The sequence below is a fragment of the Onychostoma macrolepis genome, chromosome 01, assembly GCF_012432095.1.
Source record: "Onychostoma macrolepis isolate SWU-2019 chromosome 01, ASM1243209v1, whole genome shotgun sequence".
Lineage (NCBI taxonomy): Eukaryota > Metazoa > Chordata > Actinopteri > Cypriniformes > Cyprinidae > Onychostoma > Onychostoma macrolepis.
In genome coordinates, this window is record NC_081155.1 from 10,781,189 (window position 1) to 10,806,013 (window position 24,825).

The 24,825-nt window shown below is 37.8% G+C and overlaps 3 protein-coding genes across 7 annotated transcripts; 2 read left to right on the top strand and 1 right to left on the bottom strand.

Annotated features, from left to right (window-relative positions):
- Positions 1-252: 252 nt before the first annotated feature.
- On the top strand, positions 253-5,644 carry rab1aa (RAB1A, member RAS oncogene family a). The gene is made up of 6 exons (XM_058772664.1): positions 253-458; positions 1,418-1,490; positions 1,664-1,759; positions 2,274-2,369; positions 2,470-2,601; positions 3,787-5,644. The coding sequence occupies exons 1-6, from the start codon at positions 445-447 to the stop codon at positions 3,982-3,984; spliced, it is 609 nt and encodes a 202-aa protein (XP_058628647.1). The 5' UTR covers positions 253-444; the 3' UTR covers positions 3,985-5,644.
- Positions 5,645-9,664: 4,020 nt separating this feature from the next.
- On the top strand, positions 9,665-12,956 carry sertad2a (SERTA domain containing 2a). Of its 2 annotated transcripts, none has more exons than XM_058783675.1 (2): positions 9,665-9,806; positions 11,864-12,955. In XM_058783675.1, the coding sequence occupies exon 2, from the start codon at positions 11,875-11,877 to the stop codon at positions 12,724-12,726; it is 852 nt and encodes a 283-aa protein (XP_058639658.1). In that variant the 5' UTR covers positions 9,665-9,806; positions 11,864-11,874; the 3' UTR covers positions 12,727-12,955. The 2 variants fall into 2 exon arrangements, with proteins under 2 accessions (XP_058639658.1, XP_058639666.1); XM_058783683.1 differs by having other exon boundaries at positions 9,781-9,895; positions 11,864-12,956.
- A 108-nt stretch (positions 12,957-13,064) lies between these two features.
- On the bottom strand, positions 13,065-24,500 carry aftpha (aftiphilin a). Of its 4 annotated transcripts, none has more exons than XM_058783636.1 (10): positions 24,261-24,499; positions 19,792-21,345; positions 18,803-18,957; positions 18,561-18,687; positions 18,385-18,441; positions 18,110-18,232; positions 16,853-16,913; positions 16,461-16,544; positions 16,186-16,309; positions 13,065-14,642 (listed from the first exon to the last, which is right to left on the bottom strand). In XM_058783636.1, exons 2-10 carry the CDS (start codon positions 21,307-21,309, stop codon positions 14,483-14,485), a joined length of 2,409 nt encoding a protein of 802 aa, XP_058639619.1. In that variant the 5' UTR covers positions 21,310-21,345; positions 24,261-24,499; the 3' UTR covers positions 13,065-14,482. The 4 variants fall into 4 exon arrangements, with proteins under 4 accessions (XP_058639619.1, XP_058639627.1, XP_058639635.1 ...); XM_058783644.1 differs by having other exon boundaries at positions 13,065-14,639; positions 24,261-24,498; XM_058783652.1 differs by lacking the exon at positions 16,461-16,544 and having other exon boundaries at positions 24,261-24,500.
- Positions 24,501-24,825: the final 325 nt, after the last annotated feature.

Below are 24,825 nucleotides of genomic sequence, written 5' to 3' on the forward strand. Positions count from 1 at the left end.
TTAAATAAACATTTTAAAATTTTTCCGAGTTCCGGCAAAATAAAAGTCGCTTGGAAACGTTCCAAAAACATTCTTCCAAATAATCTCCCTAATATAATACATATATTTTGCGTGAAATATTGTATTATATGTTTAGTAATATAAAATGTAAATAGTAGATTAGGACTTCTGATTTATGAAAGAATCATAAAAAACAACTGTGTGACTTCGGTGACTTTTATTTTGGCGGGTCGTGCAGCGAAAGAGACGCGTCTCTTGTTATTCAAGCTTCACTGTCGAGTGGCCATTTTTTATGTGCGTCCGGATTCAGGTTCCGCTCGTTTCTCTCCTAAAACCGCTTTTAACACCGATTAATATCGGATATCACCGACAAACGAGTCTAGGACTTTAATCGCCTTCATCGCAGAGAAGAAAACGACAGATAATTTGTTTGTCTTCGTCAACATGAATCCTGAATAGTAAGTTTGTGTAGAAAAGCGCCGATGACACATCAAACACACATCACCTGCTTCATTATTATTCACACAAATCATTACTGCGCCACCTAAATAAAATACTAGAGTACACAAAATATTTACTTGATGTGTTAGGATTCATTTATCAGGCTACTGCTTATCACAGCTACGCTGTGTCTCTTTAACCAGATCCACAGACCGGGAGTCGTCTCGATTTGATTTAAAAGTAATTATATGTGTAAATATTGACGCTTGCGTACATATGTGTAGTAATGTTTTAAATAACGATGTGTTCAATAACTGCCAGTCTGTTTCTGCAGCTCTCTGAGTGCCACGTCGTGAGAATGAACTGATAACTGAAGAATGAACCCGTCTGTATAACTGCTCATCTTATCGTGTTTATAATGAAATCAGATGCTCCTCAGGCGTGTTCATCTGCTGTCAGGGAGCTGATCGTGTACTGTCACTCCTCCTGTGCTGATGAAATGTGATCTTAGGCCTGAACTTACTGAGTTTATGACATGTTGAGTTTAGTTTCAGGGGCTGTTGGGTAATTAAGTCACCTGTTGCCACACCACTCTTTCAAAATCTGTGGTTTTACCATGGTATTGAAAGACTGCTATATCATGTGAATCTGTCATACACGTGCATAGATCATAATTCACATCAGAATCAGAAGAAAACTGTCTTTGCATCATGACATTGTTTTCTTTTTTGTGTCATGCAAAATCGACTTCTTGTTGTTGATTTACGTTCTTTTGATTTTGGGGTAAAGTATGAGCCTGAGATGTGACATTCCTCCATTTACTCCCATTATTTCGTGGCGGTCACGTGATCGTTGAGACATAATGACACACACACACACAAGTGTTGCGTAATGTAATTCCCACTTCCACGTCACACACTGACTGGAGCGAAGGTGATGGATGCATTCATTGATGGTCCTGTGGTTTGTGTTTCAGTGATTACCTGTTCAAGCTCCTGCTGATCGGAGACTCTGGTGTGGGGAAGTCCTGTCTTCTGCTGCGTTTCGCTGTAAGTTAAGATGCTGTTTACACACTGAATCAGAGAGCTCCATGCTAAAGGTGAAGGATGTCGTTTCTGCAGCAGCAATCGGATTGAAAACTATTATTTTTGCAATTGTTTTCAGTGCATGTGTATGAAATCTATCCATTGCCTTATCTATGATTGTGTGTGCGTTTCCTCAGGACGACACGTATACAGAGAGCTACATCAGCACGATCGGAGTGGACTTCAAAATCAGGACGATAGAGCTCGACGGAAAGACCATCAAACTACAGATCGTAAGTGCGCTCCACTTTAACACCTGAAGCGCTTCTAGATCTCATGCATTGTTTCAGCATGCAAAAACATGTTTTTGAAAGTCTCTTCTGCTCACCAAAGCAGCATTTATTTGATCAAAAATACTGGAAAAATTGTGAGATGTTTTTACTGTTTAAAATTACAGTCTGGATATATTGTAAAATGTCACTTATTCCTGTGATCAAAGCTGAATTTTACTGCAGTCTTCAGTGTCACGTCATTCTAATGTACTGATTTGTGCTCAAGAAACATTTCTGATTATTAAACCGTTTTGCCGCTTCATTGTTTTTGTCGAAACTGTGACGCTTATTATTTTTCAGGTTTCTTCGAAGGATAGAAAGTTCAAAAGAACAGCAGTTATTTGAAATCGAATCCTTCTGTGAACATCGTTATCGTCACTTTTGAATGATTTAATGCTTCCTTTCTGAATAAAAGTTGCTGGTTTGTTTGAAAAGAGCAGTTTTAGTGAGCTGAATGTGTTTGCTGTGTTGTCAGTGGGACACGGCCGGTCAGGAGCGGTTTCGCACCATCACGTCCAGCTACTACAGAGGAGCTCACGGGATCATCGTTGTTTACGATGTCACGGATCAGGTGACCAAACATTCTTTTAGCATGACCTTTCACTCACAGCGCTGAGAGCGACGCGTTCAGTCAGTGTTTCAGTGCTGTTTTAATGTGAGTGTTTCCTCAGGAGTCCTTCAACAACGTCAAACAGTGGCTTCAGGAGATCGATCGCTACGCTAGTGAAAACGTCAACAAGCTCCTGGTGGGAAACAAGTGTGATCTGACCACTAAGAAAGTTGTGGAGTACACAGCGGCGAAGGTATAAGATCTGTCTCGTGAACAGAACACTACATTCACCAAAATCATAACACTGCACAGCTGTTTTAATGCCGTTCACTGGATGATGTCTCCCACAGTGCAGCAAAACCTGTTTTTCCCATTTGCAACAGGAAAGACTGGCTGATGAATATTTTACATAATTAAGAATTAATTAAATTATGATTTATTATGTTAATCAATAAATCATTATGTTAGTTATTTGTTTTTTAAATCCTTTTCTAGTTGCAAACAGAGAATAGCTGATTAAATATTTAAGTGTATTGATTAGTTTTTTTGTTTTTTATTAATAAAGACTGGCTGATTAAATGCATATTATTATTTATTGTTAATTTTAAATAATGATTTTTTTTTTTCACGTTTCCTGGTTGAAACTCCAAAGACCGGCTGAGTAATGATTTAAATAGTAACTAATTATTTAAAACATTATTTAATATTAATTATTAAATAATAAAATAATTACAATTAATGTATGTAAAAAAAATAATACAAAAAAAAACGTTCCTGATTGCAGACTGTGAGAGTAGCTGATTATTTAAACCTTTAAAATAATAAATTATTACAATTAATAGTGTATCTGTAATTTATTAATCAAAAGACTGGCTGATTAATAGCCTAAATTAACAATTATTTAAATATGTATTACTAAACATTAAATAAATAATTAATAATTTATGAATAATTTACTATTTAAAAACTTTTCTTGCAAACCACAAGTATTATTTTATCATTATTAATTGTGAAACAATGAATAAATAGATATTTTTGAAATAATAATTGAACATTTTGATTGTTTAAAATTGTTAATGTGAAATGTAAAAACATGTAACTTATTACATTTAAGACTATTTAAAAAAAAAAAAAAAACTGCATTCTACATTAATTTCAAATATATTGTAAATGTATTTTATGATTAGTGCTAATGTCAACTGTGATTAATCACAGAAAACGTTTAACATTTATTAATAAAAAATTTATTTACAGCCCTAAATGCTAAGTGCAACTAAAAAGCGTCTGCAAAATGACTAAATGTAAATGCTGTATAGGTTAGAATATTTAAATATATAGTATCAACATATATAAAAAAAAAAATTATTTTATTTTTTTCATTTAATTCCTAAACTAAAGCACTCTGTTTGAGATCAGTCTGTTGTTTTCTGTGTTCCAGGAGTTTGCGGACTCTCTTGGCATCCCGTTCCTGGAGACGAGTGCGAAGAGCTCCAATAATGTGGAACAGGCCTTCATGACCATGGCAGCGGAGATCAAGAGGAGAATGGGCCCCGGGGCCACTGCGGGAGGCTCCGAGAAATCCAACGTCAAGATTCAGAGCACGCCGGTCAAGATGTCCACCGGAGGATGCTGCTGAGACCCAGCGACCGACCAGCGACAGTAACGTTACCAACCATACGCCACAGCTGAGTTAGCAGGAAGTGTGTGTGTGTGTGTATGAGTGTGTGTATGTGTGTGTGTATGTGCAATAAAGACTGAGAATATTAAAGATAAGGAGAGTAAGAGAGGATCAAATTAAACATGCCTGATTGCCTGATTTGAATCATGCATGCACATTGATGCATGACCAGACAAACACGCGCCCAACCGTCTGCCGGCTTAGCGGCTCAAATTCCGTACGCTCATTAGACAAGCATCCAAAAGCACTTCCGGACGCCAGCGTTTTTAGAGGAGCGCGACCAGGTTTGGCTTTGAACTTCCTCTTTGGAACTTTGAAGGAAGCGGTGGACTGTGATGTCATAACTGACCTCGGAACAGAGGGTTCCGTTACTATGGCTCCCAGTGGGGTTGCTACGGCGACCTCTCGTTTGGTGGACCGTTCGCCTGTTTGGCCATTTCTTCTGTTGTTTTGTTTTTTATTTGTGCTCTGCAGCATTTCAGCGGTCCTCTGAGCGTGACCAACGCAAATCTTACAATGAGCTAGTCATGTTTCTGACCTGTGCTAGTTGTTTGCCACATTTCTAACAGCATTATCATCCTGTGCAGTTTTTTTGTGGTATAATTTGGAAATCAAGAACCAAATCCTGAGCCGCTTGTAATTTACTGAAATCAGCATTCTGTCATTGTTTACTCTCCCTCAGGTTGTTCCACAGCTGTATGAGTTTCTTTCTTCTGTTGATCACAAAAGATGTTGGTTATTTTGGATGTTTAGTTGCCGGTAGCCATTCACTTCCATAGTGTGGGAAAAAAATACTGTGCAAGTCAATGGCTACCGGCAACCATCTTCAAAATATCTCCCTTTTGTGTTCAACAGAAGAAAAAAACTCTGATGGGTTTTGTACAACATCAGGGTGAATAAATGATGAACTATGAACTATGTCTATATTATGAATTAGTTATTATTTCTCTTAATTCATTTTGATGCTTATACATCATGTATATTATATGGAAGCTTGTTTTTGTATCCATGGGATAAAAAAATAAAATGCTAAGTGCAACTTTTTACCTCACAATTCTGACTTTTTTAACTCTATATTTCAATTTTCTCGTAATTGCGAGAAAAGTCAATGTCAGAACTGCAATATATAAACTCCTGCAGGATTACAAGTCATAATTACCTTTTTATCTTTTTTAAAAATTCCGTGGCAGAAACAAACATTAAATTGCGAGATGTAAAATCAGAATTCCGAGAAGAAAAAAAAAGTTATTTTTTTAGTTGCAATTCTTAAAGAAAGTCTGAATTGTGAGATAAAAAGTTGCAGTTTTTTTTTTTACGCCGTGTTGGAAACGTTAGCTTCTGTAATTTCCTGTATGTTGGACTCGGCGTTTGTTTACTGACAGCACAAGAGCAGTGTCACTGTAACAGGAGCTATAGCAGATCTATGTATAAATGTATCTATATTAATCCCACTGATAAACAGAAATTGACATCACAATAGATAAAGCAACATTGCTTATGTAACTTTGTTTTCAGGGAGAAAATGCTCTTTTTCTCCTGTGTTTTTGTTTTCTTTTACGTCACACAATGTTTAAATAAACTATGAAGGAAAAGTTTAATAAAAATGGTTTTAACTGGAGTGTTTGGTAACATGTTTCATGTGTTCCATCTGCCGCGGCGGGTTACATAAAGCCGCCCGTCACAGATTTGGCTCATTGTTTCCAGTGGGTGGCGTCATTAGCCAGGAGCTGATGTGTTCAGACTGGCTGGAGATTGTGAATCATCACTGCTGGTCACATTATCTACTAGTTACATGCACTGATGTTCAAAAGAAATTAATACTTTTATTCAGCAAGGATGCATTAAATTGATCAAAAGTGACAGTAGAGACCAGTGTTGGGGAAAGGTAATGTATTACAATATGCGGTACTCCATAAAAATTTTTTTTTTTTTTTTAAGAAAGTAATGCATTACATTACTTTTGTGTTACTTTTTGTCACCTGAGCTGGACTCGCATATTTATTTCTATTAAGAAAAAACCCAAAAGTGATATTTTTGGTAACGGTAAAGGCCCTTTCACATGAAAAATGACATTTGTAATCGTCAGGCTGAAGGTAGCGCCTCTGAAACTCACTCCCAATTTCTCTCAACACGTGGACTGGAGAGCTGTCGGTCAATAAATGGGTAAACAAAGTAACTGGCGTTATGTATTTGAAAAAGTGACTCTGATATTTTGTTGGGAATTTAAGAGTAATGCAATACATTACTAGTTACTTGAAAAAAGTAATGTGATTATGTGACTTGTAATGCGTTACCAACACTGGTGAAGACGTTCTTTTGAACTTTTTATTCATCAAATAATCCTGGAAATAAAAATGTATCATGATTCCCACAAAAATATGAAGCATCACAACTATTTTCAACATTGATGATGATCAGAAATGTTTCTTGAACGTCAAATCAGCGTATTAGAGTGATGAGTAATGATGCTGAAAATTCAGCTTTACATCTCAGGAATAAATTACATTTTACAATATAATCAAACAGAAAAGAGTTATTTTAAATAGTAATTATATGTCACAATTTTACTGTATTAATGATTAAATTAATGCATTCTTGGTGAGCAGAAGAGACTTCTTCAAAAACATTTAACATTCAAAATCTTATTGACCCTGATTGAACTTTTGCATCCAAGTATTTGCATGGTCCTTTCTGACAACAAATGACTTCTTGCATAAAATAAAACATCTTGAGAGAAAGTGCAGGACGATGCAGGACAAAGTCTGACATCTGCACGCTTACACGCTCCTGCAGAATGAGACAGCTGTCCGTCAGAGGTCAGAGGTCAGGGTCAAGGACAATGCAGGAGTGTGTGTGTGTGTGTGACGACTCGTCTTTGTTTTGTTGGGGGTCTGCTGGGAGTATCCGAGCATGGCGGCAGCTGTTTGGAGGAGAGCAAGACGGATGACTTTGGGATGAACAGAACACAATGTGAGACTGTTTGCATACAAACACAGGTAATCTTGTCAAAATGATATTAATTAAACCGCTACACAGAGGTACTGCTGTAATCATCACTTAATTGTGCAGAACTTTCTAGTGTGGTTTCTTGCTGGTCCAAGTCTCTGATCTTCTGCTCTCTAGATACTCTCAGTTTTTCTGCTGACAGGCGTTCCAGAAGACTCTCGTATGTTCATATGTGTGTTTACTGAGACGAGGCGAGAAGTTGAGTGCATTTCTTTGTGTGTGTGTTTGATGTGGTTTTGATGCAGACGTGTGTGTGTGAGATGATTCAGCTGCTCTGACTGACTGCTGCTTTATCTCGTTCCTCTTGTTCAAGCCATCTGGATAGTATGAAGTGAAGGAGATGATGACCTAGAGCACAGATGTCACCATGTGCACCGTGTGGAAACATGTCTGAACATTTTGACACACGCAAAGAATCTGATCTGCATGGATGTAAACTCAACGACTACCTGGTTATTAAACTGCTAATGTAGATTTGTCTTGTTTTAAATAAGCAGTCTTGGAGCAGAGCGTTGCATTGCTCCGATTTTGGCCTTTAATAGTTCGGAGACTTTAGAAAATTATGCTTTATTTAAATATCAACTTTGTGTCAGATGCATTTTCTAGAATACGGACCTTCAAACTGGGGCCCATAGAAATGTTTAGAAAAAAACTGTACAAATAGTATAATTTAAAAAAACAACAACAAAGAAAATAAATGAGTAAATAAATTAGATTTAAAATGACAAAAATGTCTTAATATTTAACAAATAAATTAACTTATAAAATATATAAATATGTATAATAAAATATGAGTATAAAATTTTATAAGATTAAAATGAATCAATTAAAATAAAATAAAAATTTAATTAGTACTATAGAGAGCATAAATAAAAAAGAAATAAAGAACCCCAACAAAATTATAATAAAAATAAGATTAAAATAAATTAATAGATTAGAATAAATAAAAGTCGGTTGAAATAATTTAGTATAAACATAAATGTATAATAATTATAAGATTATAATAAATTAATAGATTAAAATAAAATGTAAACTAAATAATAAAAACTAGATTACAATAAGCAAATAAATAATGCGTACTGTACTAAAGAGGATAGAAATAAACTTAATAGAAACTAAATATTTTCCAAATTAATTTTGCATGGAAAACCGCTTTTCTAGAATTCCTCTTGGAAAATACATTCAAAAATGATCCAGTAAGAGTTTGTATCTTTAAAAACGAAAGTGGAGAAATGTTTGAGTTCATATTGATATTTTTAACTATTGATGAGGGATCTTCTGAATCTTCATGTGATGATTTCTGTTGTCTGAGAAATATGCGCGTATAAACTTCAGCTGCACTAAAATAAGGGCAATCTATTTGTCATTCTTTTTTCTATTTATCATTCTTTTCTGTAGTGCTCTTGTTGAGTTGAGCTCGAGAGGAAGCTGCGGAGAGCTCGCGCCGTGAATGCTTCACATATTTGCGGCTTTTCCACGGGAGCGCGGAGCGCGAGATCACGTTCATTGACATATGAAGACTGGAATGAGAGAGAGAGAAAGAGAGAGAGAGAGAGAGGAGGGGTGACATCTGTAGCATTGCGAGGTCCGATTCATTCTTGTGAATCGACTCGCTCGGGCGATTCATTTCAATGAACCCTTCAACAACGATTCTTTTGAGCGATCAAGTGTTCCCAGCACGTTTAGGTCTTTTTTTTTTACTGTATAAGAACTGCTGTTTGGTGCTAATAGCCTCAGATGTTTAAGTTAAATGTGAGTAATATTATCGTAGACAAAAATACTGTGGAGAAATAGTGCTGACAATGTTATCGACAGTGTTGGGCTCGTTACTCAAAAAAAAAAAAAAAAATTAATTTATTACTCATTACTAGTTGCTATCAAAAGTAATATTATTACATTACTTATTACTTTCTGGCAACGGTACACTACTAGTTACATTGCTTTTCTTTCTTCCCCACAAAATATTTCTAAACGTTAGCCTACTAACAATTTATTTCTGCCTCATCATTTCACCAAAATCCTCTCTAGATCACAGTCAGAAGTTATTAATAACTATCAGTGGTGACTCATAGTGACCTTTAAGTAAAAGTGAGTATTATACTGTAGGCTATTTACAACACATTAATGAATGTAGTATTAACTATAGTGAACTGATAAACTGTAATGAATACTATAGTATACTTTAGTTTTTACTACAGTAAACTGTAGTATAATATACCCGATAGTTGTAGGAACTTAGTAGGCTACAGTATTGGGTAAAGTATAATTTGTTTATATTACTATAGTTGTTCTATTACCACAGCAACTATAGAACTACCACAACAAATTAATTCAAGCACTTTACTATAGTATGGTTCAAAACACTAGGATATAGTATTTACTATAAATTACTTGTTTCATAGTTACTGCCCAACATCAAGGAGTAACATTGGATACTTTGCGTCAAGTATAGAGACGTTTATTGGCAACCAATAAAAAGCCTGTAGGTAATAAATGATATCGTTTATACTTGTTTTTTCCCTCTATTATCACCACTGTTTACTACTAGCGCGTCTCTTCGAGAGATAAAAGCTTCGCGAATCGGGTCGAACGAATCATTCAAGCGAATCGGTTCAATCAAAAGATTCGTTCGCGAATATCAGTCGACATCTGCGAGGCTTACGTCAGTCTCGAAGACTCCGCTTGCGGGTTTGTTGAACGAGTGAGTGCGCGTTAAACACGGTGAACGGTGAACGAGACACGAGTCCGATGCGTCCCCGCTTGACCTGCACGCGGTGAGCTCTTTATACCTTCATCAGCGAGTCTCTGAAGCGTTCTTACACAGACAACACGACTGGACTTAAAGTTAAAAACTTGTGTTTATGTATGACTGTGTGAGAAATTATGTGTGTGTTTACTTACTATTGGAACTGTAATGTATTGAGTGTCTCAAATGTGTTGTTTTGTCTTAAATGTATTGAAGTGAAACCTGTGGGATTTAAACGCTGCGCTACGCTTCAGAACGCGATGAAACTCGATCCGCCGCGCGCTATTTACTGCTGTATCTCCTGCAGATGGTCAAGTGCGGGTTAATATTATCAGTCACCCTTCAGAGATCGTCTTCTCGTTGCTTGTCGCTTTACTTGAGAGAGTTTTGAACGCTTTCATTTTACTGTAAATCATCTGAGGTTTCACTTTGAGCTGATGCGATGTGGGCGTGCAGCGCTAAATGTCACGGCTTCAGGTCAGACCTCAGCTAATTTTGCGTTAAAACTTAAGAAATTATGTAGTTGTGTAAACATACAAGTTGTGCGAAAATAATAAGACCTTCTGGATTTCTGTTTGGGTCATTTGTTCTCTGTGATATAATGTGCACATATATGAGGTTTGCATTAGACGACACTCTCAAGACATAACGCAGAGTTCTAGAATTCATAAATATAAAAGAATTTCGTAAAGTTCTATAATTCAGAGAGTTGTTTTGCATTGGAGTCTCAGTGTGACTCCAGCTCTAGCTGTTGTTCACACGAACACGTGATTGTTGGTCATGTAGTTTGGTCCGTATCACCCATAAATACTTACTAATCAGTTGAAGGGAGGAAGTGAGGCGACAAGCCAGTGCTCTGATTTACAGTAATCACAGAGTCCAGAGAGAACAGTCATATGTGTAGTCATGAGCTGTCACTGCTGAATGATTGCACTGGTGAATTGACTGAGTGGAAAGTACTGTGTATTTTGCTATTCTACAAAGACCAGTGTTATTTTGTCTCCTTTGTTTCTTATCTAAACTAGCCCTTTAGAGGGTTCATTTGAGCAGAATATTAATATTTAAATACAGAAAAACATAATTCAGTTCATTCTGTTAAAATTTATTTTTCTACTTTTTTATATTTAAAATGTTAATATAGAAAATTTACACTTAATAAACAAATAAAAAGTACATTTTGAAGTAAAATAGCCTATTTTATATATAGTCATTTAATTGCATTCAATTTTATTCATTGAAGCAAAAATAATAATTCAGTTAATTTTTATAAATATTATTTTAGATTTAAAATGTTGTTATAGAAAACATTTAAAATAAAATACACATTTTAAAGTTTTTTCCAAGAATATTTTCACTAATTTGTCAATACTTAATGTATTAATAATAAATTAACTTATATGTAATAATGTATAATTTTATGTAATTTTTGTAATAATTTTATTAAATTTTTAAAAACTTTTTAAAATATTTAAAATGTTAATATAGAAGATGCCTAAAAGCTAAAAACTGGAAAATCATGAAATGTAATAAGATATTAATATTTCATACTTTTTAAAAAATAAAATATTTAAAAATGTTACTGCAGATTTGAAACAAAAATATTCCCTGGAGCACAAAACCAGTCTTAAGTCGCTGGGGTATATTTGTAGCAATAGCCAAAAATACATTCTATGGGTCAAAATTATCGATTTTTTCTTTTATGCCAAAAATCATTAGGATATTAAGTAAAGATCATGTTCCATGAAGATATTTTGTAAATTTCCTTCTGTAAATATATCAAAACTTAATTTCTGATTAGTAATGTGCATTGCTAAGAACTTCATTTAGACTATTTTAAAGGCGATTTTTTTCACCCTCAGATTCCAGATTTTCAAATAGTTGTATCTCAGCCAAATATTGTCCTGTCCTAACAAACCATACATCAATGGAAAGCTTTATTTCAAAAAATGTACCCTTATGACTGGTTTTGTGGTCCAGGATCACATGTTAAAAATATTTGAAAATATAATCATAAATAAATTAGAAATTAAAAATATTGTAAATATAATGCGCTCTGCTTCATTTCTGTGCGTCTCTCTCTCTCAGATATACGCTACATGTTGGGTAAAGGCCTGAAGCGGAAGCTGGAGCGGGAGGAAGAGAATGGCGTGATGAAGATGAGCTGCCCTCCGGAGGCGTCCCCCGCCTGCTACTGGCTCCAGCGGCAGACCGTGCTCAACCTCTCGCTGTTGAAGCTGCACAGCCGCCCGGGACACTCGGAGCCGGGCCTGGCCCGCAGGGTGCTGATCACCAACACACTCCGGCGCATCCAGGACGTCCCTGCACCCCAGTCCTTTCCCAGCGGGGTCGAGTCCCATAGTGAGGGCAGTCTGACGCCTGTGTCGCGGTTGGAGGAGGACAGACATCTGTTTCTCTGTCTGTCTCCGTCCATTTCCAGACAGCAGCCCCCATCAGCCTCCATTATTAAAGACAGCTTCACCTCAGCGCTGGCTGAAATTGAAGATCTGTGCCCGACTGTGGGAATAACCACTTTATTTTCTACAGAGACGGGCCGCTCGCTCACATCAGACCCAAATTCAGATGAACCCAGGCATACAGACCCAGATCTTTCTGAAATGAACAGCAGTATGGACTCGGCATCATCTCTCTCTGACTCCGCCCAGTCAGTGTTTGGCCACACCCCCTCGCTCCGCGCCGATTTCTCATTGGACGATTTCCTGTTCACGGAAATAGACAGTTTGCTGTTCGATAACATCCCCTGTGGTTCGTCCCGGAGCACAAGCTCAGGCGTGTCAAAAGTCGTTTCCATGGTAACAGACGACCTCGTTAAAACGCTCGCTGGTTACGGTAACGACGGCACGAGCCAATCGGCGCTTCCGTCTAATCAGACTTTCAAACTGGATCTGAGCGAACTGGATCACATCATGGAGGTTTTGGTCGGGTCGTAATTTGATGTGCAAAACGTTTGAATTTGTACTGAATATTAAGGTCAATTTTTAAAATTTTTTAGGATTATGGTATGTAGACCAAAAGGGTTACTATGGCAAAGAGGATATATGCATATGTGTGTATATTTATTTTGATACAGTATCAAAGGGCACACAAAATATTGATGTAATATATTGCAACCATTTTATAATGTATTTCAATATTTTTCTTGTGGAAATTTCATATGAATTGTTATTTTTAGAATAATTTTTTTTTTGAAATAAACAAAATAAAATAAATAAACTGGTGTTCAGTTTGTCCTTTTAAAACAGGCATGAATGAAGACACAAAAACAGAATTTTCTCTTAAATTATTTTAATTTCTTGTGTACACTTAAAGAAAATTTACACACTTGTTTGTTTGTTTTTTTAAAGAACCTGGGCATGCGCGATTGACCTCGGTACAGGCTCTTTAGAGATATCATTCATCTGTATGAGTTTTCCATAGGAATTTTCCCATAACAATTTTTACATGTTCCATAGTTTGACTGTACACAGTCCGAAGCCACAGTTAACTATGTAAGCAGTTCTTCTGTATATCTTTACAATGTGCAAAATCCTCCAGGAGACAGAATAAACAGTGACACAACTGGAAAAAAAAATAAAAATAAGAACCAGGAGACAAAAAAAGCCAAAAGGTGAGAAAACTCGTTTCTGGCGAACATTTCCCATCATGCACTCCTGGCGTACAGGACCGCAGTGACGGCAGACATCCCCCAAAAGAGTCGCTTAAGATTTATCAGAGTAAATAAAACACAGATACAGAATGACCAAAACACAATGATAACAGGGAAATGAGCAAAACGATACAGCAAATATTGGTCCCTTATTCTCGATACACCTATATATATATATATATATATATATATATATATATTCAAGTTGATCATTCATTCAATGATTCCTTCACTACATTATAGTCCAAAGCCAGTGGTTTCAACTTACATTAAAAAAATAATAAACAACAAAATAAGAACCGAAAACACGAGCAGCTAATGCAAAGATATGGTTTCTGTAGTTGTTGATGGACTCTGTCTGCAGTCTGTCAGTGTGGAAAGCGAGTTAACTGTTAAACTATTTGCACAACAAAAGGATAAAGTGTTCACTAATGCCTCTGCGAAATCAAATAACCTAAAACCTACAAGTATTAACAATATTGATTGTAATGTAATAGCCAAAACGATTAAAAACTAAGGCCTTTGTTACGCAAAATTGAAAGAAAATTTTGCAGGCGGTTTGGTTTCAAGTCGATATAACTACGCATTTATATATCTAAATACAAATCAGATCATTCACATCATCATTTGTGCCATTGAAGGACTTTTAAGCCAGTGTTTCATAAAAACAAGTGACCTGAAAATAACAAAGTGCCTCTTTCTCTCTCTCATACACACTAACTTAACTGTGAAGAATACTCGAAAGGAAATCATCCCTGATTATATACAGATTGGCTCTAATATGAATACAAACTCTTTTCATTCTACAAATAAAATGATCTAGTCTTTTCTCCTCTAAAGCTATCGTTCATTAGTCAATTATCTCATCCTCTCTCTCTTACGTAGACAATGTTTTTGAACTTAAAAACGCCCAGGAACATGACAAACAGGAGCTAGTAAACCAAAAGGATGAGATTAAAATCATAACGGTCAGTTTCGTGAAAGCTGGAGAGCGATACACAGAGAAAGAGAGGTGAAACGGCGCGGCGGATGAGACCGCGTCAGTCGGGCGTGGGAGAGGGCGAGGAGGAGGGGAGGAGAGGAGTCAGTGTGGAGGGGAACATGAGGACTTTAGCCTGCATGAACGACAGATCCGGCAGACCTGAGATCACTCGCCGAGCCTCTTCACTCAGATTCTCCTCCTTCTGCACAGGTTTTCTGCTGAGAGAGATCAGACCGGTCAGAGAGAGAGAGATCACATCAGAGAGAAACATTTAAAACAGAGATCAAACCAATTACAAAGAGATCAAAGAGATCAGAACAAGAGCTCAGACAGAATAGACAGAGATTAGAACAAGAGATCAGACATATCAGAGAAAGATATCAGACAAAATAGAGATCAGAACAATAGACCAAACATAGATCAGACATAGAGTAAGATAACAGACAGAACAGACAGAGATCGGAGAAAGAGATCAGACAGAATAGAAAGAGAGCTCAGAAAAAGAGATCAGACAGAATAGACAGATCAGACATGGATTCGACAGAATAGACAGAGATCAGAACAAGAGATCAGACATATAAGAGACAGAGATCAGACAGATCAGAGAAAGAGATCGGACACAGAATAGACAGAGATCAGAACAAGAGATCAGACAGAATAGAAAGAGAGCTCAGAAAAAGAGATCAGACAGAATAGACAGATCAGACATGGATTCGACAGAGATCAGAACAAGAGATCAGACATATAAGAGACAGAGATCAGACAGATCAGAGAAAGAGATCGGACACAGAATAGACAGAGATCAGAACAAGAGATCAGACATATAAGAGACAGAGATCAGACAGATCAGAGAAAGAGATCGGACATAGATCAGACAGAACAGACAGAGATCAGAACAATAGATCAGAGATATCAGAGAAAGAGATCAGACAGATCAGAGAGAGAGATCGGACATAGATCAGACATAATAGACAGAGATCAGAGAAAGAGATCAGACAGAATAGACAGATCAGCATGAGATCCGACAGATCAGAGAAAGAGATCAGACAGAATAGACAGAGATCAGCCTAAGAGATCAGACAGATCAGAGGAAGAGATCAGACAGAATAGACAGAGATCAGAGAAACAGACATTCAGATCAGAACAAGAGGTCATGCACATCAGAGACAGAGAGATCAGACAGATCAGAGAAAGGTATCAGAGCAAACAATCACTTCTGACTAATCAAAAAAGCATCAGATAACTTCAGAACAGCTTTTCTACATAAAACTTTTCTATTGTTTTTTGCATTACTTCAGTGACAAAACATCCTAAATCAGTAGCTACCACAATTTATAACATCCCTTTCTTGACTTATTGTTTGATCAGACTTAGAAAAGTTGGAACAAAAATGCAAAATAACCATATTTTTCTAAGGGTAATAACTGAACGCCAATCATTAAATTAACTAATAAACCTAGTACCTACCATGCTTTAAAAAAACAAAAAAAAAACAGTATGAGCAGCACAATAGAAGTACGCAGTATGTACTAATAAAGGTTTCAAACAGCAGAAAGTACCAAAGGCATCACATGACCTTCATCCAGTTATCCCATTAAAAATGTATTCAATTCTGTGTAAAAACACCTAACTTCTGACAGTCGGATCAAATAATGAGTCCATGCCTACAGAAGACCTGCTGTTCTGAACTCATCAGGAACTGTCGTGTGGCTCCTCCTGGTGGCCCAGCAGCAGTACTGTGAATGTGAGAAGCTCACTGACCTGGTGGAGGTGCTGGTCTTCTCGACGGTCGACATGAGGCGAGCAAACGCATCCACGACTCTACTACTGCCTCCGCTGACATCCAGCTTCGCTTGGGTCAACTCGTACAGCTCCGGGTCCACACCTGCACACGCATATCAGCACACTTGTGATACGCCAGTGTATGCACGCATGCAAAAACGATCGATTGAATGGACGGTTAAAGATGTAGATGCAAGCAGAAATCAAGAACACACAGACAGCTTTGGTGTTAAACTGGAAATGTTTCGGCAAACCTGGTATGGAGGTGGCCGTGCAGGAGGGCGACTCGTCCACAGGGCCGAAAAAATCGAGGTTGAGCAGAGAGGAGCCTCCACTCGCTTCAGAACGAGGGATGGTGAAAGAGGAGAGAGAGGTTACAGACAGAGAGAAAGAGAACACAGGAAAGCAGAAGTTGACATATGCTCAGATCTGGATTAGTGATGAAACTACATGACTGGATTAGTGCTGGTTTCTGTTAGCGAGAAGCATAGAGAGTACATGAGCATCCAACATAACGTGGAGACTGTTAATCAAGCATTTAGTTTTCGTGACACGAGGCACGTTTCCATATGTGAGAATGAGAAAAGCTTGTTTCTCCATTTTTCCCTGCGATGTTCCTCCTGAAGAAACGATTGATTGGTCTTACCGTCCAGAGGGTTTGTAAGGCCACTGCTGCTCCAGTCAAACTGAACGGGAGGAAGAGACTCCTGACGACAAAGAAAGAGACCAGATATCACATTTTACAAAGTAATGCAAAAATAATAATTACAAATCTTAATGAAAAAAGTTGTTCTATTTAGCTTTTGTTTGTGAGACAATTACGATTTCTTTTTTTTATGTGCAGGACTAGGTTTATTGTTTAATAAATGATTGTCGCCCAGTTATTACCCTTAGAAATACAGTTGTTGTAACTTTTTTAAGTCAAGAATGGTCTGTTATAAACTGTGGTAACTACTGATTTGGGATGCTTTGTCACAAAAGTAATGTAAAAAAAAAAACGCTTAAAAAAATCTTCCTATAGAAACGCTGTTCTAAAGTTAAAGTTTTAACATTTTCCACATCAGTCTTACGTGACCGATATCTTTCTCTCACAAAAAGACCAAAGGTTGTGCTTCAAATAATAGCCTAATTATCCATCACTTCGTCAGACTGGTATGATAAATGACCATCGTAGTCTATTTATCTCCATCTTTCTTGTTTTTATTTTTTCCAATTATTATTTATATAATATGAAATTTAATTTGCATAGATTACATGTGGTCTTGCTACACTTAAAATTTAGACAACTAAAAAATGACAATTTATAACCCAAAAAAGCATTCAAGCAATAGTGGCAAATATTTAGATGCATCATATTTCAGTTTACATTTGTAATAATCATTAACTTGCCTTTGGTAAATAAGTCAAACATATATTTAGATTTTTCAATGATACAAACAATCCAGCAGTTGAGATTTACTATGTAGTAGGGCTGTGCAATATATCGAATGTGATGATCATGCGCATCTCGTCAGTAAAGCCGGTTCTGTGATTAGTAGTAAATCTCCATCACCTGCTTTCAGACGGAGCGGCATTTAATACACAGAGCCGTAGATCACTGACAAGCTACGCAACATAGCATTCATAGGCGATTCATCTGCGATTATGAACGCGATATTGTGTAGCTTGTCAGTGATCTATGGTGAGAGTACAGTATGTATCCAATTTCATATAAAGAACTTGGCCATAATAGTTACATTTTCCAACAATATAAACAGTCAAGCAGAGACTTGCTATACAGTATATTGCTTAATGCAAGTATACTGTATGTATACAAATAAAGTTGGATATACTATAACTATATATAGAGAGGTGTGTAATATGTGTATTATTTTACCAGGTGAAGGTTACTGAAGACGCTCACCTGGGCGGTGTCAGGTGGACAGGTGTTCAGCTCCGTGGCGACTGAAGGAGATTGTGCTATTGAGGCGATCATCTCAGCGGCAGAGACGGGCTTCACCGGCTCTTTCGTGGGTTCCAGCATCCCCTGCAAACCGACAGTCGTCAAAGATGATTGATTAAACACATATGAGCTTTAGAGGACGTCTAAAATAAACCAGCGTCCATCCTCTCTCTCACACACACACACACACACACACACACACACACACAGCTCGCCTGCAGCTGGGTTTCACTCACCAGACTGGCAGCATACATTGGCACAATTACAGGCTGCTTTTTATGGCCCGTGAACAGCTGACGAGAAAGAGATAAAAACAGAAGAGGAGAGGGAAAGTTAAAGAGAAATCAGTTACAATTTCAGGAAGAATACAGCTTCTTGACTAAATCCTATGTTTTCCCATAACCAAACTCACTATGTTTCTGGTGTCGATACCAAGCGAGCAGAGCAGCACTTTATTGGTATGAGAGCCGCCCCATTGGTACCGGAGGCCGTAGGCATTATTAACATCCTGCAGCTGCTGCCAAACGTCCCGCAGTGCCCTACGCAACCAGGAGGAGACAGACAGCGTTTCATTGACCACAGGACAATAAAGATGACTTAACTGAGGTAACAGGCCACCAGCAGCACTAAGCAAATAAACTCGTAGCTCCTCACCCATTGGTCGGCCCTCTGTCAGTGTCTTCCTGTTGTGATGTGTCAGGAGGCTTGAGAATGGTGTTGAGCGTGGTCACCTCTTCCTCTACCTGAGGGGCGACAACCGGCTCGAAACTGGCCTGGAAAATCTTCTCCAAACGGCTGACCAATGCAGACTTAATAAAACACAAAAGGTTGTGTTGCTCAGTAAAAAGTGTAGAATAGAGAACAAGACTTTTATAATGTTACAAAAGATAAATGCTGTTCTTTTGAATTTTCTGTTCTTCCTGAAAAAAATTATCACGGTTTTCACAAAAATATGAAGTAGCACAACTGTTTTCAATACAGATAATAATCAGAAATGTTTCTTGAGCAGAAAAACAGCATATCAGAGTGATTTCTGAAGGATCATGTGATACTGAAGACTGGAGTAATGATGCTGAAAATCCAGCTTTGATCACAGGAATAAATTACATCTGTCCAAATAGAAAACAATATTACACAATATCTACTGTATTTTTGATCAAATAAATGCAGCCTTGGAAGAAGAAGAGATGTTTAAATTTTGAAAACAGTAGTGTACTTTTATTACATTTCATTTATTACTGAAAGGTTTTGGTAAAAATAGCTTTGATTTGGTAAAAATATTAAAAAGGTTTTGGTAAAAAAAGGTTTTGCAAATACCCTAGCATTTATGTATCTTTATGCTTATCAGAGAAAGAAGACAATATTTAATTTGACAGAAATAGTTATTTTTAGCATATACTTAGTTTTGACCTAATAACTGGCACAGTGAAATGAATGAAATAGAGACGTTATAAAGGCTGTGTTTGCGCTTAATCAGTCGTGTAGACAGAGTAAACCATCCTGTCCAGGTTCATTCCTCAATCTGATTTCATTTCCTGTGCCAGTTTTACTGTCAGGACAACAAAATGATGAATAGAATGGGGCAAAGTAAAAACTAAAAACTATAAACCATCAAACTAGTGTTTTTAAGGAATCAGACCTACCATTGTACAACTTTTGTGCTCCGCAGCAGCAGTAGGGGGCGCCGTAACCGGCTGGCTTTCCTGCCAGTCATCTCTGTTATTTTCTGTAGCCTCTGCATTCTGTTCCTGCCCAAACGTTGCCCACGACTCCCCTCCATTCTGGCTCTGATCCGGCTCAGAGAAAGCCTGCCATCCTTCGTTATCGCCCACCTGCGCAGAGCTAAAATCCGCGAAACTGTCACTCCCAGGAAAATCCGCAAACGTCGTTGCCTCCTCAACCACCAAGTCTGTTTTACTAGCTTCTTTTGATGTGTCAAAATCGCCAAAGTCATCATCTTCGACCTCCACCGGGGGACTCGGGTCCGGCTCGGGCTGAGAGACCCCCTGCTGGTCAAAATCAGCAAATCCAGTCGCGCTAAACGTGCTGGCGTCTCCAAAGTCACCGAAATCTCCAAAATCCTCATCGTCATCCTCGGCCAGCTGGCTGTGGTCGGCCGGAGTGGCCGTCTCCTCCTGAAGCGGAGGCGAGGGTACGGATCCCGTCGTGCTAAAGTCGCCAAATTCTTCGAGCGCGTCTGTCGATAGCGGCCGACCAAAGGACGTCTCCGTTTCCGTCTCCGTCTCTAAAGTCTCATTCTCGGAGCCTTTCTCATCTGATTGTTCGCCACTAGACTTATCCCCAGTAGAGTCGGGGGACACCCTGTTATCATCGGTTTCGCTAAAAGTGACACCATTAAGAGCTAGCGGTTGCACTGTGCTAACGACTTCAGTAGTATCAGCTTCTAGCTCCCTTCGAGCTAAATCCGACCCTTCATGGAAACCCCAGTCACCGTTGCTGAGACTTCCAGAGTTTTCTGAAAAGAATCCAAACCCTGTGTTTCTTGAGTCCCTGCTATCGTCTTCTAAACTAGCTCCTCGATCGTCAACACTGTCGCTAGCATCATTCTGTGGCGGTACGCACCCTTGATTCAAATGTTCCCAGTCTGTCTCTGAGGGCTGGTTGTGTTCAGCATTTGAAAAGGCAGAGAAATCTGCAAAATCATCTGGACTGACATCAAATTCATTGGTTTTGTGTGGCGTAGGCGGGCTTCCACCTTGGTCTAATGTCGCAAACCCGTTCGTGAGCACTTCAACTGTGCCATTGCAGGCAACGGCGTCACTGTCAGTCCGAGACCCCGTTGCGAACTCCAGGGATGTGATGTGAGCTTGGTGCTCGCTGAACTTTTTGAGTTCCTCTACGCTAACCGTTCTGCCGTTGGGCTTGGGGGTTTGGCCAGAGCCAGGTGTCACGCCGTTAGCTTTCGCAGACCCTGCGGGTTGAGCAGACAGTCCCACGATCCTTCCGTTGCTCAGCAGCTCCGGCGGCGAAGTGGCGTTTAAAGCCTGAGACTGGTTGAACGTGGTGGGCGTGTCGAACTCCGAGAAGCTGGTGCTGTTCGGGACGCCGGTGAAGTCGCTGAATTCGTCGTCCTCATCCTCGATGCCTTCCTCCATCGGTGGCGGAGAGGAGGAGTACATGCGTATCACGTCAGGCTCCATGGGGCCTTGAGCAGAAACACAGCCGAGAGCTCACACCTGCGGCAAAGCAATGCAATGCACAGATTAGCATTCAGGAATATGACTAACAAAACATTAAAGTACAAATGAATGGTAATTTATTCTCAGGGCCTTTAATCTAATCTTACATATGAATATTTTCCAATTAGACATTGGTTTTTACAAAAGAGAGTTTTACTAGATTTGTTATTAATTGTTTGAGAAAACATTTTCCTTTTCTGGCAAAAGAAATACGATGCATGCACAATTAATAAAAAAAAAAAAAATACAAATCAGCATGGATAGGTGCAATTATCAAATCGCAATGCAAAATATATAATTTAATTGAATACACAGCCTACTGCGTGTTTCAGAGTAACATGTGGCACTGTGTTCATTTACATGTTCAAAACATGATCTGATTCACAGTAAATGCTAATCCACATCTAAATCTATGCTACTAATCGGAGTTTGTGTCGCACAGGATAACATGCATTTGAAAATGCAACATGCACCAATCATCTTGTCATTTTGTAATGTGAAGTGCCCATCAAAAAAAGAGCTTTAAAAAAAAATAATAAAATAAAAAGTTTTAAGGGCTCCCTCTGTTTTTCCACCAAAATAAAAGCTAAAGCTGTACTGTAAAGTAAAATTATTATTATTTTTTTTCTTAAATGCTACACTGAAATATTACGATAGTAATAGTTATTATTTTTTTGTTTCATATTTTTATTTAGTAGTAATAATTAAAATGATTATTATAGTTATATATAAAATCACAACCGTTTTTTTTAAATCACATTTTTTTAAATTATCAGAAAAATCATAGTTAGGTTTTTTCCCCTGCATTGCTCAGCACTACAATGCATGTAACATGACGAGACTGTTGGACAGATACTAATATAATTAAAGTGTCAGGATGCCCTCGGGATTAGTTCAAAACTGTAATTAGATTTAATGTGAAATGCAAGTCGTTTGGAAATGAGTTCTGACACAGCAACAGGAAATCAGCTCTTCTGCAACGCTGCATGTTTTAATCACAACAGTGGGAACAGCAGGGAGACGCTGCATTATCACTCATGCTTCCTCTTTAATGAACTCAATCCTCGTTTTTGTACATCACCATCATCCTACGTCTAATCACTGGTGTTTGCAAAGACAAGCAACACTTTTGCTATTGCTCTACCAAAGTGTTAACTTAATGCTTTAAGCCCTAAATATTAAACTAGTGAGTAAATCATCACACACCGTTTGTGCTTCAGTACCTCGCATCAAGGACACAACATCAATAAATCTTCTTAATCTTAACATGAATAAGACGTATGCTTATTTTCTTTATACAAACCACTGATCACCATTGTAACACCGCTAAGCAATCGCCCTCTGTTGGCAGCGCTCATTACGATAGTGCTCAAGGGCCTATTTACAGGAACAGGTTCTTGTTGTCTAACTCAAATCAAATCAACAAGAGTAAAAAAAAGAGAGACTGTCTTCAAATCAGACGCTAATTAAGTGCTAATGGGAGAAGTGGTGACTTAAGTGCAGCAGGTCAACCAGATCAATCGGCGGGAATAAACCACAAGAATTCTGTCACTCAATGCAATAATTTACAAAGGAGAGCAAAAGCACAAACAGAATAAAACAGGGCTTTTAAATGGTCTGTTGTATCGCTCTGGGAGCTTCGTCAGAGCTGTTTGCTCAAAGGTGGGTCAAACAATGACAGAGTGACACACAAGAAAACAGCAAGATCTTTGCCAAACCTCAGTTTACAAGTGACCTACATCTTATGGACATCTTACAGCACAAAATAAATGACAATGTTGCTATCAGAAAGCATCAACAAATTTACAAATGAAATATTTACTGAAATATTTGAGTTATATCATTGCAAATTCAAAATATATCACGCAATGAACAGCTTCGTAGATTTGATAGGATTGACAGTAATGCTCAACTTTCTTGTAAGGATAAGAGGGATATAAATAACTGATATAAATAATCAGAACCGTGCATTCATTTTATGATTATTATGAAACTGATACTTTTAAGAACAGGAAGATTAAAACAGAAAACAGAAAGTAAATTGTGCTAAACTACAACTTATGTTTACACCATTTTAACTGCAGATTTCTATAATCTAGTACAAACACAAAAAAATTTACTATCAGAAAGCAATAACAAATGCCCCACTTAATTATTTTACTCCTCTAGTTTATATTTTTGCGAATTAAAAATTCACATGCATTTTATCAGATTGACAGTGATACTCTTATTTTCTTATAAGAATACACTACATGTATAAATATCTATAATTATAACTATATATTCATAGTACACATATCAAGACAGAAATGTAGTAATATAACGAATATAACTAATACAGTTTCTAAACTAAATGACAGTATTTAAGTGCATAAGACACACTTTAGGAGTAAAGTTATTAAATCTGTCATTAAATCATTCATCACAGCTGTTCAGAAACACCAGGCCTTCAGCAGATAAACTGATCAAACTACTCTTCATAACTGTATAAATCTGATGAGGAGATTAGTTTAGCCTAAACTATGCTTATCCGAGATTAAATCTGGATTAAACTGAATTACTGACATGTAGGCTTTTGGACAGAATCAAATCGGTTTTGGAGATGTTTACATTACGGCTAGCAGTTAGCCGTTAGCCTGATCACAGCAGTGCAATTACACATGACAGCATAAAATACGGTGTTTAAATCAGTCAAAATAAGCTGCTTCTGTCTAAACAATGACATTAAGTTGCCATAAGAGTCGTGTTGTTGTTCCACAAGTGATTTAGAAGAGCAAACTCATCTGTTAGCATACCAGCTCAGTGTAGCATCAGAACCCATTGATTAACACAGGCGATGCTAGCAGGCTAACACTAGCACTAGCCTCGGTGCTAACGGCTAGCTGTCGCGCAGCTGTCAGTCATCTTCTTACCTCACGAGACCGGAGTGAAGTGTCCCATCCTCACGAGCGCATCCCGCGCACCGGCGTCACGGGAGATCCGCTCAGATCCCTCTCTCTGTCTGTTTGTCTGTGAGTGTGTGTGAGTGTGTGTGAGTATGGGAGTGTGAGCTGTGGATCCTGCTCTTTTCCCGAGTATTACCCAGCATGCACCATGCGCTGGTGTGGCACTGCTGGACTCACGTGTTGATTGGGTGAGACTGCTTTGGGAGAAATCAACTAAACCCAGCACTCGTGGACCCTCAAATGTGACCCTGGAGCACAAAACCAGTCTTAAATATCACGGGTATATTTGTAGCAATAGCCAACACCACATTGCACGGGTCAAAATTAGTCCTTTTTTCTTTTATGCCAAAAATCATTAAGACATAAAGTAAAGATCATGTTCCATGAAGATATTTTGTACATTTCCTACCGTGAATATATCAAAACTTAATTTTTGATTAGTAATATGCATTGCTAAGGTTTTAATTTGGACAACTTTAAAAGCAATTTTCTCAATATTTTTTATTTTTATTTTTATTTATTTATTTTTGTT

Coding starts and splice junctions, on each gene's coding strand:
- rab1aa (XM_058772664.1), top strand. Junction 2,370..2,469: donor TTTACGATGTCACGGATCAG/GTGACCAAACAT, acceptor GTGTTTCCTCAG/GAGTCCTTCAACAACGTCAA. Junction 2,602..3,786: donor TGGAGTACACAGCGGCGAAG/GTATAAGATCTG, acceptor TCTGTGTTCCAG/GAGTTTGCGGACTCTCTTGG.
- sertad2a (XM_058783675.1), top strand. CDS start 11,875: ATGTTGGGTAAAGGCCTGAAGCGGAAGCTGGAGCGGGAGGAAGAGAAT.
- aftpha (XM_058783636.1), bottom strand. CDS start 21,309: ATGGAGCCTGACGTGATACGCATGTACTCCTCCTCTCCGCCACCGATG. Junction 16,310..16,460: donor CACGGCCACCTCCATACCAG/GTTTGCCGAAAC, acceptor ATGCGTGTGCAG/GTGTGGACCCGGAGCTGTAC. Junction 14,643..16,185: donor AAGACCAGCACCTCCACCAG/GTCAGTGAGCTT, acceptor GATCTCTCTCAG/CAGAAAACCTGTGCAGAAGG.